General features: G+C 45.1%; 1 protein-coding gene across 1 annotated transcript in view; it reads left to right on the top strand.

The window, feature by feature from the left end:
• The window catches only part of LOC144112427 (venom metalloproteinase antarease TserMP_A-like), a 112,167-nt gene extending 93,359 nt beyond the window's left edge, over positions 1-18,808 (top strand). The window contains exon 13 of the mRNA XM_077645261.1: positions 18,731-18,808. Within this exon, the coding sequence (XP_077501387.1) occupies positions 18,731-18,808 (78 nt within the window). The remainder of the gene's footprint in view (positions 1-18,730) is intronic.
• The last annotated feature ends 566 nt before the right edge of the window (positions 18,809-19,374 follow it).

Raw genomic sequence — 19,374 nt, 5'->3', positions numbered from 1 at the left:
GCGAGATTTACAAAGGAGTTTCGGGCAGAAATACCAGCACGCCATATTTGCTGACATCAAGTGATAAATTAATTTCGTTCAACCAGACTTCATTAGTATTCAGGTACGCCTGAAAATACTCGTAGAGTGCATGAATATCCTTCGCTGATGCGAAAAAAGCTATATCATCTGCATATACATAAACTGTATTGTTTGGATGATTGGGTATGTCGCGAACCAATATGCTCAAAAGCAGTGGAGACAGAACAGATCCTTGCGGCGCACCTCTTGATTGAACATAGGTATTAGAATAGAAATATGCGTCTCTACAGAAGAAAAATCTATCTTTCAAAAATTCAAAAATCCAAGCATAGATGTAGTGCGGTGGATGTAGCTGAGAAAAGTTGTTAATAAGGACCCTGTGCTCAACGCTTTCATAGGCCTTAGCACCATCAAGCGTCACCAATTCCGCAACTTTTCTTTGGGCATTGAGAGTCGTATTCGGCTCTCGAGGTCCACATGCGCGGACCATATGGAACAAGCGCGACGAAAGCCAATCTGTTCGGATTTGAGGCTGTTTGCGTAATGAACGTGCTCTGTGAGGGAGCTGTGTACTACTCTTTCTATTAGCTTCATTAAATTTGAGGTTAAAGCAATCGGCCGAATATTGTCTAATTGGTATCCGTTCTCTGTATTTTTGAAAAGTAAAATTATTTTTGCCATTTTCCACCCGTGAGGAATCCAAGAGTTTTCCAATGACGCACTTACAGTATTCATAAGGTGAGTTGGAAAGTCTTGCGCTAAAATCTAACATGCACACAGTAATCGCATCAGATCCCAGGGAAGCAGACTGCATGGAGGAAACAATTGGAAGGAGCTGCGACACGTCGACCTCAGAATAGACCGAGCTGGGGTATAGAGTGTGCAAACTTTCCGCGTTGTACACTTGAAAACGCAAAGCAAGCCCCTGAACGATACGTTCAAGGTTTTGCTTAGCTTCCTGCAGAGACAAAACCATTGACTTTATGCGGTTGGATGCCGCAGAGTTGTTATTCTGCGACATGAATCTATATGGAGCTTTCTTATTCAGGGGTTTAGAGAGATACGTGTTTAAATTTTGATTATAATAATCATTTACTTTTTAATATTCATTTTGAAAGATGCAGAGTAGAACTTATAATTTATTCAATTAGCTGGGCTCTGAATACAGGAAAAGCTTTTCCATGCTGGTTTTCTACCACGATATTCTTTCTCACACTCCTCCGTCCATCAAGGAGAGGGCTGTCTGGCAGGGGCAGTAGCGTACACAGAGAATACAGAGCTCTCAGCAGCATGTTGCAGAAAAGAAATTGTTCGCTGAGCTCTTTCTGCTCGGCCTGAGCTAACTATGAAGAGAAGCGAGGCAGATATCAATTTTTTATACGTTTTGTGGTTTACACTTTATGGATGCACCACCTTTTCTGACAGGAGAGGATATAATAGTAAAGGTTATTGGAAAGTGGTCCCTAGATGTACCTCAGTCTACTGTTGACCATGCAGATACCCCAGCCCCACGAGGTGCTAATGTTAAATCTATGCCTGAGCTAGAACCCAAGCAGCACAATTGGCCAAACATTGGAGCCGTATTGGCAAAGGCCGGCCTTACAAAAGACCAGGATGGCACCATCCTGTTTCAATATTGGGCCGATGACCTGTGCTGCTTGGAAAACTTCTCGCATAAAGGTTACTGGTCCAGAATTGCAGCAGCGCACTGCATTCATAGATATCCATGACCAGAGAAGCTGGCCGCAAGAGTCAGAACGACTACCCCAGGCACTGTGGTGCGAAATATTATCCCCTGTGATGGCTGTGCTGTTTGCGCCGCTCAGTAAGGTATTCAAACAGTCTGCCCTGTGAACACCTATATGAAAGTAGACGTTACCAATGGCGCACTGTGGAAGAGAGATTTCAGCCGCCAACTCACAGTCAGGGATCATAACTTTCTGCGAGACTGATGCCCGGTGACGTATTTTTGTAGAGATTATAGTTATTAACCCACCACCCCTGCACTTATTGCGACCTAACCTGGAAACACAAAATTTTTTTATTGAAAATGATTTAAGTGGAGTGAGCCACGTTTGTCGCAAAATCATAATATCTGGATGATATTTATGAAGAAGTAGTTCAATATCCTTGACAGAAGAGAGTATAGAACGACAATTCCATTGCAGAAATTTTAGCCTCGCCATGATTATTGACTATGAAAGAGGCAGCAACAACCTCCTTCAGCACATCAGTCTGGGGGGTTACTGTGGGGGATCCTTTCTTTGCTTTGATTTGCGGAACCGCTGACTTCGAGGGTGAGGCAGAAGCTCGACGCTTCTGGGAAGGACGGAGGATTTCAACATCTGTGTTACAGATATCTACGTAAGTGGCACTGCCAGGAGCGCTGTTGGCAGGCGGCACTAAGGATGTGTCAGGAAGCGACATGGAGTGACTCTTACTAGCAGCACAATTTGGGAGCGATGCAGGCGTCTTCGCCGAAACAGATGATCGAGAGGGCAGAGATTGGCTTGCAACAAGTTGAGATAAAGCCTCAGTTAAATCGCGAGCATTCGGTGAGAGCATTCTGTGGTGGTCGAGCATTCGCTCGACCACCACAGAACGAGCCTACTCAACTGATGTCACTATCGAAATAGACAAACTGGACTATATCTGCAACAGTGCCTCGCGCACGGCTGGCATATGTATTATTATTCCGATACAGTAGTGCATATTGTAACGGAAAACAGGGAGACAGGTCGCTAACCAGCAGAATACAGCAAGCAGCCAGCCAGCCAGCGCGAGACACTTCAACGTCTTCGAAGACACTTCAGCGCCACCTGAGAACACCAGGTGGCATTACTCCCCCTCCAAAAAAAAAGAAAAACAAAAGCGGGGTTGCAGTATGGGCAGTGGAAAGAGGAAAAAAAAACAGCACAAGCACACAAAAATGTACAAGGGAGGTGGGCGAAGGTGTCCCACGCGAAAACTAGCAGAACACTGAGCGTACTATCCATTACCGCGTGAAGTAGGGTTTCATGCGGACAACGTGCACAACCTCAGAGCGGGGTGGACGACGCTGAGGCTGCACAGTCCCGTCAGGAAGAACTTCGTAGGTCACTTCGGTGACGGGGCGCAAAACTCGGTACGGTCCAAAGTAACGGCACATCAGTTTTTCAGACAAGCCTGGGCGGCGTACCAGGGTCCACACCCAAACTTGGTCTCCCGGATGGTATTCGACGTGCCGATGACGGAGGTTGTAGCGGCGCGCATCCGTGCCCTGCTGCCGCTGAATGTGAAGACGGGCAAGTTGACGTGCTTCCTCGGCGCGCTGAGCGAACTGCTCGGCGTCTGGCGTGAGTGGGTGGTCATCAGTGCTGCATGGAAGCATTGCATCCAGCATCGTCTGAACGTCACGTCCGTAGACCAGACGAAATGGTGTAAATCGGGTCGTCTCCTGGGTGGCCGTGTTGTAAGCGTATGTGACGTACGGGAGAATCTCGTCTCAGGTTTTGTGCTGCGAGTCTATGTACATTGCGATCATGTCGGCGATCGTTCTGTTGAGTCTCTCTGTGAGCCCGTTCGTCTGTGGGTGATAGGCAGTAGTTTTGCGATGGTTCGTGTGACTGAGCTCGAACACGTCGCGCATGAGCTGTGCCGTAAACGCCGTACCTCGATCAGTGATTACGTGGGACGGTGCGCCATGACGCAGCACGATTTGTTGCATAAAAAACTGGGCGATCTCAGATGACGTACCGCGCTGCACCGCTTTAGTTTCCGCATACCTTGTTAAATAGTCGGTCGCGACTATGATCCATTTATGACTGGCCGATGACACAGGGAATGGGCCCAGAAGATCGATGCCGACTTGATCAAAAAGGCGTCCGAGGGGGTTCAATAGGTTGGAGCAAGCCCGCTGGCTTGAGAGGAGGCGCCTTACGACGTTGGCAATCGCGGCAGCCTCTGACGTAACGCTGGACGGCGTGAGAAAGTTTGGGCCAATAATACGCCTGGCGCACGCGTGCAAGTGCGCGGGCAAAGCCCAAGTGGCCGGAGGTCGGCTCATCGTGACAAGCATCGTGACCCAGCACCTCCACCAAAATATGTAACGGAAAACAGGGAGACAGGTCGCTAACCAGCAGAATACAGCAAGCAGCCAGCCAGCCAGCGCGAGACACTTCAGCGTCTTCGAAGACACTTCAGCGCCACCTGAGAACACCAGGTGGCAATATGCATCTGCTCTCGGGCATCGCTTCGCCTGAATTATATCTAGCAGGCTTTGTTCGTCAGCTCGCTTCGAAGAATTGACATCATCAGCTGAGTGTTTCGACTTGCAGAGGCAACCCTGGGGCTGATCAGAGGCGCAGCTGTCATCCGAACGCCCTTATCCATAAACACGGCAGCGGGTTGCCAATTTATACGTTTTACCACTGTGACCCAACCGCCAACCGTTAGTGCATTGAAGTGGACAGGGTTTCAGAGGATCCACACGATACACCATTGACCAGACCTTGAGCTCAGAAGGACAGCTGGAGCCAGCAAGTGTAGTTATAACTGATTCTGTCTCTACTCGCACTTCATTTATTTCTCTACTGCACCGCTAGAAAGAAAGAGCCCCCACACTTGCATCCTAAAACTCCTCCAGTATTTCCTGCGGGGAAGTTGCTGGGTCCCCTCCACGAACATTACCTTTGCAGCACGCGAGTTGTTCAGGGAAGAATGCTTTCACCACTAATGAGTGAAAAATTATGCACTGGAGTGGGTCTGTGACGCAAGCAATGTCAGAGGACTTGAAAACAATGCCTCTAAGGCCAAACGGTCGCACCTGACAGATCTGGACGTAGTTGGCAATTAGAGACCTTAGCTCCTACTGAAGAACCTTAGAGATTTTCATCTTGATCATTCCCTCACAGATCGGCACAAGAGCCACAGGCACGACGTCAATCCTATTTTTCTGAAAAAGGTTCAGCGGCAAGCTTTTGGTGGGCAAGCTGGCAGACCAAGCTGCCTAACCTCCGCCCGGGGAGGTCAGCGACATACCTGAGCCAACCGCGCTCTGAAGTGCACAATAACCGCGCCTACAGACTAAACCTTAGACCTGGCTAAACCCCCCACACAGACCGGCCTCATCAGAGATGAGCACTCAGGCACCAGCAGGAAGCCGCAGATGAACTCTCAGCCAAGCACCAGCAGGCTCTTCGCTTCCAACAACGATAAATTATCCATCTCTCTCAAAATACGAGCACTCTGCAAAAATTCTGACTCTTCTTCTTCTCAATTCAAAATTTCAAATATCGAAGGTTGGGAATTCCAAATATCGAAGGTTTGGAATTTCAAATAGCGACGGTTTTGAAATAACTTCTTCGTCTTCGTCATATCACGAACGCTTAAAATCGAGCCTCAAAGCAATAAAAAAATCGATTTTGGCTGTGAAATCAAACCGAAAGAAAAGCAAAACAATGCGCATTGCGAGTGATACCGGCAGCGTCTGATGATCGTTTTGACTAAAAACAAAACGCTAGGTACTTATTGCTGTTGGCAGACGAGCAATAACTGTTCTGCTAAACATGGAGAAAACAGGCGCTTTTTCATTTTGTTTTCAACATAGGAGCCGCACAGATATCGCATAGGTGTGAGAGAAGGAATAGTCGGTCATCACCTATAGGTTCCAGAAAATATCAATTTTTGGGGTTAATAATTCTGTACATGCAAGTGACCCATTGTAAATTGTGGAGGAAAGGGTGGTTTGGTTTATCAGGGTTTAACGTCCCAAAGTGACTCAAGCAATGAGGAACGCCGTAGGGAAGGACTCGGAAATTTCGACCACCTGGGATTCTTTAACGTGCACTGACATCGCACTGTACACGGGTCTCTAGAATTTCGCCTCCATCGAAATTCGACCGCCGCGGCCGGGATTGAACCCACGTCTTCAAGACCAGCAGTCGAGCGCCATAACCATTGAGCCACCGTGGTGGCTGGAGGAAAGGTTGGGAATTCCAAATATCGAAAAAAACAAAAAATCAATTTTTTTGCAACTTTCCTCCTACCGTGTTCCCCAAGGAAGCTCTTTCCGAGAATTAGTTCTTTGGAGCACTCTCGTAGCAATGAAAGTTGCACCGCAGTTATTTATTCGGCAGGTGCAGATGCCAATCGGTGTTACTACATGGCAACCAGGTGTTGGAACCTTTCTGAGGGTCGTGGCTAGCTGGCTGCTCATGACAGAAATGTCGGTTTCGGTATCCGCGAGTGCTGACATGTCATAGGTGTCGCCGGCAACAAGAATTTCCGCGCTGTGCAAACAATTCTTTTACAACTCGTTCTTGAAGTCTTCGGTGGCGTCGTCGATGGTGTCGTCGCTTCGGTAGTCAGTGAGGTTGTCGGTGTGGTCTTAGATGTGGCCGTCGGTGGGTCTGCGGGGTCGGTGAGTATCGTGTTTGAGGTCGACGGTGAAATCGTCTTTGAGGTGGGCGAGTGGGGTCATCCGTTTTCGGTTCGTCGCATCAAATCGTCGGATGGAGGCTGTTCACTCTCTGCGGAAGCGGCGGTCTTACAACAGGACGACGCCGTCTTCATTTTTTCTTGTGGGGGACGTCCCTCTGAATTAGCCAAAGGATGACGCATGACTGGGCGAAGGAACCTGTCTTGGAGACGGCGACCTACACTGACATCGTGGAGGCGTTGAGGGAAGCACATGATTGGCCAGGTACTGTTGAATGTTCCGCAGTCTCTCATAGCTGGTCGAGGTGCGCTCCGTGGAAAACCTCTTAAGCCCATACGCCGGTATGGGCAGTTCCGGGGGACATGACTTGGCTTCCCGCAGTAGTTGCAGAGCGGCTGGTTGCTGGGTGTGCGCCACACGTCCGCTTTACGTAGAACCGGGCGCGGGTCACGCAGCTCGACTGGGTAAGGTGCCCCTGCATTAGTTCAGCTGCAGGACTGTATGCATGCGGCGCCGACGCAGGTTTCCTTAGGGTTTCGCTGTAGCTCATGATGTACGCCTCCGGCTGTGGTGTCCGTAGGGCTTCGCTGTAGCTGATGGTGTACGGCTCCGGCTATGGTGCCTGTGGTGGCGGCACCGCTTGCCGAATTTCGTCACGAACGTCATCGGCTACAGCTCCAACACGGGGAGATGGAGCATCTAAGCAGAGGTTGCACAGTTCTTCTTGAACCACACTCCGAACAAGCTTCCGAAGCGCCTCGTTGCCGGCGACTGGAACTGACGCACTGTAGTTGGTCGTTGCAACACTTCCCTGACGACCGTACGTCGCACTGCATTCCTCCACGGAACATTCCATAGCCGTGGCTTCTAAGGTGAAGTCAGCGATGATTCTAGGAGGGTCGCGTATGAGGCCAGTGAAGAGCTGCTCCTTCACTACACATGAGGGGGCGTACCTTTGTTGCTTCAGGCATGGCAGGGTCAGCACGATTGAAGAGGCGCCTCATTTTTTCTATAAACATGGCGACGCTTTCGTTCACTGCTGTGACATGGAGCGAAGAGCGATTTTGGCATTTTCTTTTGGTTCGTTTTGGCTGAAGGTGGTGAGCAACTCACCATGGAACGCTTCCCAGTTGTTGAGGAAAGCCTCATGGTTCTCGAGCCACGTCTTTTCCGAGTCTTGAAACGCAAAATACACTTTTCGCAGCTTTCGCTCAAGTCCCACTGGTTGAAAGCGGCCGCACAGTAAAAGCTGCCCAAGCAGCCTTCGACGTCCTCGAATGTATTGCCGTAGAAGGATGCCGGTGAGCGAGGTGTAAGGACTAGAACCGGAGGGACAGCGCTTTAATGCTGACCTGTCTGGATGCCAGTAGCAGTTTTCATGGCACGCACCAGCTTCATCATTGGCTGAAACACAGGTTCCAGGCCTCGCAAGCGGCGACATTCCTTGTGGATGGAGGTTGTTTTCAAGCGTTGGGGATCAGCATCAAAGTTATCTTTTGGTTTAGCGTGCATGTCGTCGACCAACGACGTAGGGAGACGCAAACGGTGCTTTTAAAAAGATTGCCATGACCAGCAGCACGCATCCGAGCGTAAACGTCGTCTACCTCGCTCCTTCAAGTGCCAAGTAATGCCAAGTGCCAAGTATATAAATATATATATATATATATATATATATATATATATATATATATATATATATATATATATATATATATATATATATATATATAAGACAAGGTTAAGGACATGAGGGACTCGTTTTTGACAAACATAAGAAGGGAGCCAACAGTCACCGAAACTAAGGTATACAGGGGAATGTTTTTAATTTTTTTATGTGTAGAGCTAATCAGTGGCATAATATTACTTAAATTAATATATAGCTTAAAGAAGATTACATATAAAGCAGCAAAAACAACAACCATGCCGCAGGTGGGATCCGAACGCACGACCTCCGAGTATCGCGTCCGGTGCTCTTACCAACTGAGCTACGGCGACACCTGTCCAATCTGCTGCTCTCGTGGGTATTATATATTTATTGTGAGTAAGCGAACCTTGAGAGTATTCACCAGCGCCACACTCGTCCATAGCGGCGGACGTAGCTCGTCCTGTATTACCGCGAGTGTGACGTGGAAGGTCATCTAACGGCGAGAGCGGAAACTGTGCGAGAGCCCTCTTATGCTTCCTATGGCATCAAGACTGCCAGAACCGAGGCCATCGTTAAGCGATTAGCCGTCAAGGTTACGGAAATGAGGGACTCATTTTTTACAAACATATGAAGGGAGCTAACAGTTATCGAAACCGAGATGAATAGGGGAATGTTTTTAATTTTTTTTATGTGTAGCTTTAATCAGTCGGATAATAATACTTAAATTATTCTATCGCATAAAGAAGATTACTGATAAAACAGCAGAAAAATAACCATGCCGCCGGTGGGATCCGAACCCACGACCTCCGAGTATCGCGTCCGGTGCTCTTACCAACTGAGCTACGGCGACGACTGTCCAATCTGCTGCTCTCCTGGGTATTTATGTTTATTGGGTGTAAGCGAACCTTGAGAGTGTTCACCAGCGCTACCCTCGTCCATAGCGGCGGACGTTGCATGTCCTTTGTTATATATATATATATATATATATATATATATATATATATGAAGTAGCCGTCAGTAGTGCTGAAAAAAAAGAATAATAATACTTGAGTTAATCGGTGGCTAAAAGGAAATTAATTATAAAACATCAGAAAAACAACCATGCCATCGGTGGTATTCGAACCCAATACCCCGGAATTTCGCTTCGGCTGTATTTACATACAGACAAGGTCAACATTAACCGAAACCAAGCACAATGTCTCTATTTTCTTTTTTCTTTAATTTGCAGTGCAGATCGTTGGGAGAATAATATTTCGATTAATCTGTCGCTTTAAGACAACTGCTTGTAAAGCAGCAGAAAAACATCCATGTCGCCGGTGGGATCCGAACCCACGACATCAGAATATCGCAACGGGTGCTCTACCAACTGAGCTGCGGTCGCGGCTGTCCAATCTGCTACTCTCGTCCTGTATTTAACGCGAGCGTAACGTGGAACGTTATATAACGGTGACTGTGGAAGCTCTCAAACAACCCTCTTATGCTACCTATGGCATTAAGACTGCTCGAACCGGGACCCTCGTAAAGCTATTGGCAGAGATGGCAAATGAAATGATGGGTGAAATATCCGCCATAGTTGTTGATGATAACTCGTTGAGATCTATAGCGAAGAACTTTGAATCGAAGCATAATAGAAGGCTGTGGCTTAGGTAGATCATGATATACCATGGTATGCCGGGATAGTAGTGCTTCCGTTTCGCAATACTCAGTAACGTATTGGACGGAATACACCATCCAGCGGTTCTCACATAGGATTTTGGAAATGGAAACTGAAGATCAGTGGCAGGTCTACGAACGTTGTTCCGGGAGGTGTCACCGGGTGATGCTTGCTGAGTGCAACAAGGGCGCTTATATTTTTGAGACTCAGTCCAGCTGGTGAGGCACTTCTCCATGGTGGCTCGCAGTTCTGCCCAATAGAAGTGTGTCTGCGCACGGTAGAACATTCGCGCCTATCCCAGATTTCAAGGTGTTTCGCCGCCGTGCATGGGCTGCAAGATGGAGTTGTATAGGTTCTCTTGAGCAACCACAACGAAAGAGTTGAACGTAGAAGAGTAGTTTTTCTACAACATACAGACAAGCACACGAAAAGGGATCCTCACCTGTCGCAAGAGAGACCATAGAGAGGAATTTCTCTGTTTTTCCTCCTTGACTACGACGATGTCGGGAAAAGCCAGTGAAGCTCACGCGATGAAGTGGAAAAAATTATTGACTTCACACTCAATCTCAGCACGTGGTAGGCGCGAAAGGGAATCGGTGTCAGCGTACCGTTCACCACTCCTATAACGAACTGTGTAGTCACACTTTTGAAGCCTGAGAGCCCATCGTGCAAAGCCCCCGCTGGGCACACAGAGCTTTACAATCCAACAGAGGATATGGTGGTCAGGGAAGATGGTGAACGGCGCCCGCATACAGCAACAGAAAACGGTGCTTACTGTAGACGACTGAAAACCATTGTTCCTTTGTTACCGTATAATTACGCTCTGAGTTACTGAAGGAACGACCCTTACGAAGGAACGTGCTCTTTGTTTACCAGCGTTGGACGAGCGAACTGCTTCGAATCCAACATCACGTGCGACGGTATGAATATCTGTGGGGCGGAAGGATTGTAGCGTGGAAGCACAGGGTGCAACATGAGAAAAATTTCAGCTGGCTGAAGGCAGAGTCGCACTCAAAGGTGCACTTGAAAGCCATATCTTTGTGAAGGATACGATATCAGAGAATGCGCTTTGCCAGAGAAGAGATAAAGAGGCGAAAGCATTAGCACAGGCCCAAGAATTCAAATAGAAAACTCCGCAAAATACGGGGATGAAAGAGACACAAACACGACCTGACCAACGACAACATACAACTGAATTTTATTTCGCGTAAAACCTTCCCCTTCTAAGCCAACGCGCCGTAACATCCATGCAATGACGCATTCGCAAAGTCATGAAGCCAACACAAGCCGTACAACAGATCATTGAAAGCGATCTAACATATGAAGCACGATATGTAACCACGTAACACGTTTTAGCGTGGCCTCCCGGAAGACAATCCCAAACGACGTGAAGAAAAATGTAACAAACTGCTCTGCATCAGTATGAATGTCACACGATCCTGGCCACGCAAACCCTTAACAACCGAAAACTATACAACCGCTTGAGGAGTGATACCAGGTGACCAAAAATAAACGTCGGAAAAATGAAAAGAATGAAGATTTAAGACGAATGCAGCGTGAAAGGTACAAAAGGCGAAAGGCGTGATGAGTGGAAAAACATGTAACACTGGAACCGATGAACCAGCCACCACATGAATGATATCCGATCCCCAACAAGGTACATGAAAAAAAGTGAAAAAAGTGAAAAAAAAACTGGGACTATAGTCTGCGTCAAAGGCATAAAATGCGAACAAAAATACGCGCACACAACGGCACATCGTCAGAAAGAGTAGCTCCCAATGCCCAAGGAAGTGCAAGACAAAACGAAGAACCTACAAAACTCCTATCAAAGTGACCTCATCGTTGCTAAACGTATTGAATGACTTGCTGACGCATCTGCTCCCTTCTTTCCTGATAAAATAGGCTTTCACCACAGCTCTCTCGAATCTGTCTTTCTTATTCCTTAAGAAGATAGTTTTTTCCAACTGAAGACGGCAATTCCAGGAAGCTTTGCAGTTATCCAGTATGAAGTTTTCTTCATTATTTCCCAGATGTCGGCAGTGCTCGCTCGCACGCTCATTGAAACATCGACCTGTCTGGCTAGTAGATGAGCCCTCGGCTTAAGGAAATCTTGTAAACAACACGATTTCTGCACTGTGTGAACTTGTCTTGATGTTTTACAGTACAAGCCGGTTGTTTTTCTGTTATTCATGGCGCAAAGCATATAAAGCTTGCATGGGGCTGAGAATGCGACCTGAACCTTATATCTGCCTCCTAATTTTCTAAGGTAGTGCGAAACCTTGTGGATGTACTGTATTACAGCCACACGACGGCGCGAAACTGGACCTCTGCTTTGAGGCTTTGCTTAAACTTCTGCAGAAGGGCTTAGCACACGGAAGAAAGCCTACAAGAGGGGTATCCTGCTTCTTTTAACCGTTGAACTTGAGTGCTGAAACTGGACGTGAACACATAGGGGCATGATTTGCTCAAAGCCGCTTCCAAAGAGTTCGAAACGATCGCCCGCTTCACGAGCTTCGAATGAGCACTGTCCTGGGGCGCAAAATTTTCTTTGAACGTTGATTATGCATCCAGCACAAGCCATCTTTAAGAAACCATATCCTATGATCCAAGAACCGAAGCTCGCCATTTAGCGGGACCTCTTTTGTAAAACAGTTATTGTCTGCGGCCTGAGAACACGGACATTGTCCTTGTGACCAGAGCCTCTAACTCATGCTCACAAATATCCTTAAGAATAAGCAGGAAATCATTAACATGCCGGTGTACAAAAACTACGCGCGGATCACAAAGGTGGCCTCTGATGTCGGCTTTTACAAAGAAGAGAAAACTGTCACAAAGAACAGGCGCTACAGAAGAGCGAAGGCAAATACCTTTCTTCTGAAGAAAGAGGTTTCCTTCATACAGAACAGCGGTTTAGTTCATGTAAAATTCCAACAACGAAATGACACTCCAGCGCTCACTCCTGCTGCAACCAACCTGCACAAACTAGAGTTATCCTTGAAGCTCAAGAAACTCTATAGCGCATTGACAAACTGGAGCTCCTTATAGAACTCGACAGCTGCGGTGTTGGTAGGATCAGGTATGACGCCGTCATTGTTACTAACTGTTCTAGGACTAGCGCTTAGCGTGCGCCAACGTATCACTTATAAGATTCGAGCATAAGGCCAGCTTTGCCCATATATCCAGGGCAAGAACTAAACTGCCGCTGTGCTTCCTGAACCTGTCTGCTAGAATGAAAACATCTCGAGGTTGCATATGCATATCTCCAATTTTAAAGCGTGAAGAATAGTCTTCACACATATGTCAAAGGTAGCGAGCACACTTACAAGGCCGAATGGTATCGCATATTGCACATCAAGGCATTAGGTGTAATGAACGTAGTTTTCTATTTGTCAGCGGGGTGCATATAAATTAGCAAATGCGCCTATCGGAGGTCAACCTAACAAGTGCAGGAGGCCGAAAATAGGTATTCGACTTAATTGTCGAAGCGTGAAAGGGGGTATACGTGTTTTCTATTGACGGCAGTCAAGCAAATGTCATCAACGAAAAAACGCCGCGAGCCGTCCTTCCGGACAAGAATCACAGGAGCTACTCAAGGACTCGCAGGAGTAGTCATGTTCTCTCCATTCAAACGGTCAAACTCGGTTGGGATTTTGTGAGATTGCATTTCAGGCGCCAAAGCCAAACCTACGGAGGTTACGAGACGAGGAACCGGAATGTGCGCTTCTGGATGGCAAAAGGTAAACACGGAAGAGTGTCGCAAAAGGATAGCCAAAAGAGTACGCCGCTCAAGCGTTGAGAGCAAGTTGTCATGTATGAGAATTCATTGGTATTGTTAGGTTAACTCTGCCGTTGTTTTATCTAAGGTTTCTCAAATCAATGCTTGACTGCATGACAGAAAATTCAAGTCTTCAGATATAACTACATGCTCAGGAAAAACGCATTATGCACAATCTGGTGAGACCTTCGCAACTTCATGGCATCATGGTATAATGCCATGATGACTTCAAGGCATGAGGAGCGGACATCTTGGCAAGAGGATCTAGGTAATTATTTTAATGCAGGTCGAATGAGCCGGTTCTACATTTGCCTTAAACATGCCAAGGGTGGTATCAGTGCAATGAACTGGTACGCATACAGCCGAAGAAGGAGCTAGATGATATCACAAGAAACAACAGAAGACACCACTGCACTTGTCTTCTATCTGATCAAGAGTGACAGATTTACCGGCGCTGTGCTGACAGGTGTCGATGTTAGCACCACACATCAGCATGAAACCTAGCCGACGATTCAATTTGTGTGTCGATTGGGCGTGCACCGCCATTTCTGCATTGAATACTGCACCACCCAAAGAAACTCCGAGTCTCTGCATCCAATATCAGACGACGGTTTTCCGCTCAGGCCAAAACATTTTTGTCGCACCCGAGCTAAATTAAGTCCTAGGAGACAAAGCCAGCACTTATAACACGAACACTAGCTTCTATAGTATCAACTGAAACCGTGACACGTGCGCGTTCTTAACACTTCTACAGGTTGGGCTATGCTTTCTGTCCGTAGACGTCTAGCGACCTCTCTCCGATTTTTCGAGCCAGCCAGTTTTCCGGCGTAGGTGCAGAAGAAGCAGCAGTGGGCTATTGCGGAACGGCGCACGCGTTCTGCTGGAGGTTGTGTCACACTCCTGTCCGATGCCGAAAAACAATTCCGCCAATGCGCAGGCCTCGGGTTCCCAGAATGAGACCTGTAAATTTGGCGCCGAGAAGGAACAGATTACTTATCTGGCCATGGTGCATAGGATGAAGAACTTTAATGTTCTGTTTTGCGACAATCGCCACATCCAGAGATATGACCACTGTGGCCGCAGCGCTGTGGCTGCATTTCAAAAAAGGCAATCATAAAGGCTATGAAGGGACATGTTAAAATCAATACTGGATGCTGAGACGTTTCCTGTGCCTTCCTATGTCGCGAATAGTAGCCTGAGTAAAATGCCGTTGGTTACACATGCAGGCGCATGGTGCAAGAATCATAAAATCTCTCGAAAATAAAAGGTAAAAAAAGGCTAAGTTTAATTTGGCAAAGAAAGCTGCGTCGATATTTTTATAAACGATACGAAAAAATATGAAATGCATAGAAAGAAGTTGCTGCATTTTTTCTTCTGAAACCATATACTACAAATGCTAATTTTAATATCCCATTATTTTTTTCAAATGATTCGAACTAACAGTTGGTAATTGGAGCAGGCTCTATTCAAGTGGTCGAATTTAGATTACACAATTGTTGAATCTAAGGTAGAGTACAATTTTACATTTTGTTTCTCATGTTCGTAATAAGTGAAATCATGATCTAATTCACCAATTAACGTACCTTCTATTAACATTACTAATATTAACCTGCCCTTCAAATGCAACTTGAAGCATAAAAAAAAATTAATTTCAGCGCGAAGAGGGAACATCGACATTGGGTTTAATGCAAACTGCTATAAAGAGCAGATTATCTGATAAATATTTGACTCATGCTGAAGGAGGTCACAAAAAGTACATCGTTCTACATGTAACCTCAGGAAACAATACTTCTATCAATTTTGCGCTTTCACATTGCTCAAAATTCAGTATTCAAAAAGTTGGCTTAACGTAATCGTTCTTACAGACGCTGCCGTATCAAAGAATTCAGAACTCAGCATCGTCATTATTTGGAACCTTTTGTTTCAAGAGTCGTCAAATGCATGCTCGCTATGTCGAAAATTGTATCACATACAGACGACGTTGCTTCAAATTATACAAACGCAGCTTTCGGGACCACCAACACATTGTTAAGTGTCATATTGAGGTTTCGGTATACGCGGTAACAGAAAAGCGGTTCCCGGGGCGTTTGCGGTTGGCAAGCAAATACTGTACAGCTTTTTATCCCCTGGAACCCCTGGAATAGACAACGCAAAGTTCCAGGGGATTCCTAGTAACTCTGCGACAATCGGCATATGATGCCACCCATCTGGGCCTCAGAAGCAGTAACTACTGACACTTTCAAGACAAGATGTAAAAGTGGAAAAGAACAAAGGAAGGGCGCAGTATTGACGTGCTCAGTATCTAGCCATGACTAAAGTAGATGTAGACAGTACATCGTATGCAGCTTAAACCACCGAAGGGAGCAGTTGTGGACTTGATGACCTTATACGGTGCCATTTGGGGGCACATAGACGCCAAGACAGTTTGGCCATTACTTTGTAAATGAGTTTGCTGAATCATAGGCGTGCGCATAAATGACTTACGTCTTCGGAGATTTGTCGCACTTTACTCACATCTTCGTCTAAATCACTTAAATTAATATTCATTGCTACGTGGTGAAGAGATATTGATGAATACATCTTCAAATAGCATAGCTATTACGGTCAAACATGATGACGTTAGTGAGGAGGTTTTGTATAACCGAACATTGTCCTGGGAGAAGAAAATACATAAGGCAACACTCTCAGTATGAAACTTATAGTGGCCACCTTGACTCTTAACGTCACGTGAAGGCCTAAATAAAAGTATCCTAGTAAATACAGGTTTCAAGATTCTCTGTCAACATGTCGTAGCTTCTGAACGCACAAATAATATTTTTTTGAGTAACGAGCAACCTCAAAAACTTCATATCTTCAATAAACAAACACAAATATATAAAATATTACAAAGGAACTAACAACAGCCGGCCGCTGCTCTCTAATCAGTTGTTTTTAAGGAAAAAGAAGTTTAATCTATAGAATATTAAGTTGATCAGCAGCACAATTGCAATAAATAAATATTCTCGCATGTTTTCTTTGGCTTCACTCTCTGTTGGCTATCTTCATAAAACTTTGAAGTTAGGATGCAGAGATATCTTTTCGCTTCACATTGAGCAATCAGGGAAACTTATTTTATGTAGACAACTTATTAACGTTTCAACATAATAAAATAGAGCTGAGAACAAGACAGAACCCTCCAAAATATATTTTCGAAATCTTACAGTGTGGCAGTATAAATAGCAACTACATGCAGTAAGGGCGAAGTCTTGGTAGTTGCGGCAACTTTTTCTGAGAAACAATATCGATTGTTAGAAATACGTTGAAAAGCACCCTGCGTTATGCGTTTATCATAAAATTTAAAATGAGAATATGCAACCCGTTACTATACCTCGATAATTAAGGTAGTGATTATGTTTCTAGCAAATCATAATGAAGAATAGCTGTTTTAGCCGGAAATCAATATTTTCAAAATTTTGAAGATTTTCGATTCCGAGAACATTCAAGATGCATGTAAAAAAATTTCCGGCATAGAAGCACAATTTTTACCTCACGTTAGAAGAATGGACCAAATATTAACGAGGAACCGTTTTATGGACTGGTACTGAATTTAAATTGCCTCCAAATGTTACAGATAACTGCTTTCAGCAGTGCGGCGGTCCTCAAGCAAAGTTTGAATTTGTTTTGGCGCGTGGAGTGGCAGCTGCAAAAAAGTTTATCTGATTCGAATAAAACTATCTGCGTTTATTGCCTGAAAAAAAGATTGAGTCTCTAAAATTTTGTCTCAATCGAAATGATAGAAAACTATCAAATTTGTGGGATCGAAAAGTGCCCATTTCGAATTTTCGTGCTGTACATGTTTAAGCTTTAAAGCCGCAATGTTTTCATAACACCGAAGTGCACTACTTTGTATGGCAAAAAGCTCAAGAATTGACACACAAGAGGAGAGCAAGTTACTGGACAAGTACTTGTCTCGTGTCTTCCTTTCTTTCGGTTCGTGCTTTTTTTGCACTGTTTTACAATTGCGAATCTTGCCATCTAGCTCAGCAAACCATTTTGCTGTGCCACCACGTTGCATCGATATATGTGCCCTTCATATAAAAATATACGGAAAGGGAGAAATCAAGGTGAGACCTCGAATACTCTCGAAATCTGGAATCAACCCCCCAATATAGTAAACATCAATATACATTTTTGCAGGAGCAATAAAAAGGAGTGCGAACAACGCGATGCCTGCACCCTCCACTCCAATTTATTTTCATCTCGTTTTACAAAGGTGGTGATAATGACACGCTACGGTCATTCTTGGTACAACCATGTATCACTCTAGCTTATTTTTTAAGCAATAAGGTACAGACGTGTTGAAAAGAAGTGCGAACAGTGCAGGGCGCAGAATCCGTGCGCTTCGGATTTCTTTTTATCTTGTCTGTATCAAGTTGAAACCTTGAACAGAGTAACACATTTAAAATTGCTTAACACTGTTAAAACATTTTTAAAGACAAAACTGACCTTTGCATAAGTGTGGTCATCGAAATTTTTAATCTTTCTTCAAATCATACATCTCTCCGCAATTGAAAGATAATTTAGGTGCGTTAAGAACGTCGGTTCCTGAAAATAAAAGCTGGCAGTATCTATTTTAATCTCTCGCACAGGAAGGCGATGCTTAATGGTTTACAGAAAGCGACAGCAATCATGAAATTTATTCTCTTCTAAACAGCATGGCTACTCATTGATCACTACCTCTTTGCCTACTTTAAGGGCCATACTATTGGCATGAGGTGCATGGTTTACTGCGTTTGTGTGTCGCGCTGGAAAGCACATAAGCGTGAGTCATAATAAATGCTTATGAGGGAGGAGTATTACCAGGAATGCCATGTGGATGCCGTATCTAGCTATCAGAGAAGCTCTGCGGGTATATGTGTTTTCATCTCACTGGGGTCAGTAGCTCTTAAGATCAACAACATCTGTAAATCAGGATGCACTGTTTCCAGCTTAGGAATATACACATCAAGCATATAAATGAGCAACAGCATTCACTACAGAAAATCGCAAAAGTTTTGTGTTTCTGTTGTGAACTCCATTAAGACCAGACAAACATTCTTGTGCACAAAAATATTGCTGGTTCTTCGGTTGCCTTCTTCAGCACAATGTTCTAGGTTTTTACCTGAACTTTGCTTCCGATAATGAAATGATGTGAGTATTGCGCTTTTTTATTTACTAATATTAGTTCGTGTTTTACAGGCTTGCTTATATGGAAAGTGTTCTGAAATATCAACGCACATGAAGACTTTTCATAAGAAGATAAAGAAGAACCTTTGAATATAATAAGACAAAATATCCATGGTGCTCGAAAAGAAGTGGCTTAAATAAAATGAACACAAATATTTTGGCAGATTTTTTGTTGAATTCTTGACACGATATTTGACTCTTTTCGAATGAGTGCAAAGGCATGAAGGCGCGCTGCACCCCACGTGTGGAGGGATCTGAGGCGTTAGAACGATGACTTCATCACATGATATAGACAAGTATTGACACAACCATGTCTTGATAGGGGCATGTATTGTGTGGCAACATGCATATTTTAGTTAAGAGAGCTGGTGTGGAATATGCTCACTTATTGTCGTATCACTGCGTCTAGATTGGGTTCTGATGGTCAAGTGCATTTTGTAGCGCTCTAAACACACATAAATTTGAATTTATTGCGTCGCGTACAAAAAAGAAAAGTGACAGCGCCACTTGCCATTACGACCAGGTTCCTCACAGAACGCCAGTAATAGCTTTTGGAACGTAAGCCACTGAATTAGTGGCCGTCGTAAGAGTTTTCGTAGAGTTTGTCAAATGCAAACGCAAGCGTAGTCACGAGCATCTAATTAGAAGGAATAAAC

Source organism: Amblyomma americanum, unplaced genomic scaffold, assembly GCF_052857255.1.
Source record: "Amblyomma americanum isolate KBUSLIRL-KWMA unplaced genomic scaffold, ASM5285725v1 scaffold_109, whole genome shotgun sequence".
Classification (NCBI taxonomy): Eukaryota; Metazoa; Arthropoda; class Arachnida; order Ixodida; family Ixodidae; genus Amblyomma; species Amblyomma americanum.
The sequence above is the reverse complement of the archived record's forward strand: the minus strand, read 5'-3'. Positions and strand labels throughout refer to the sequence as shown.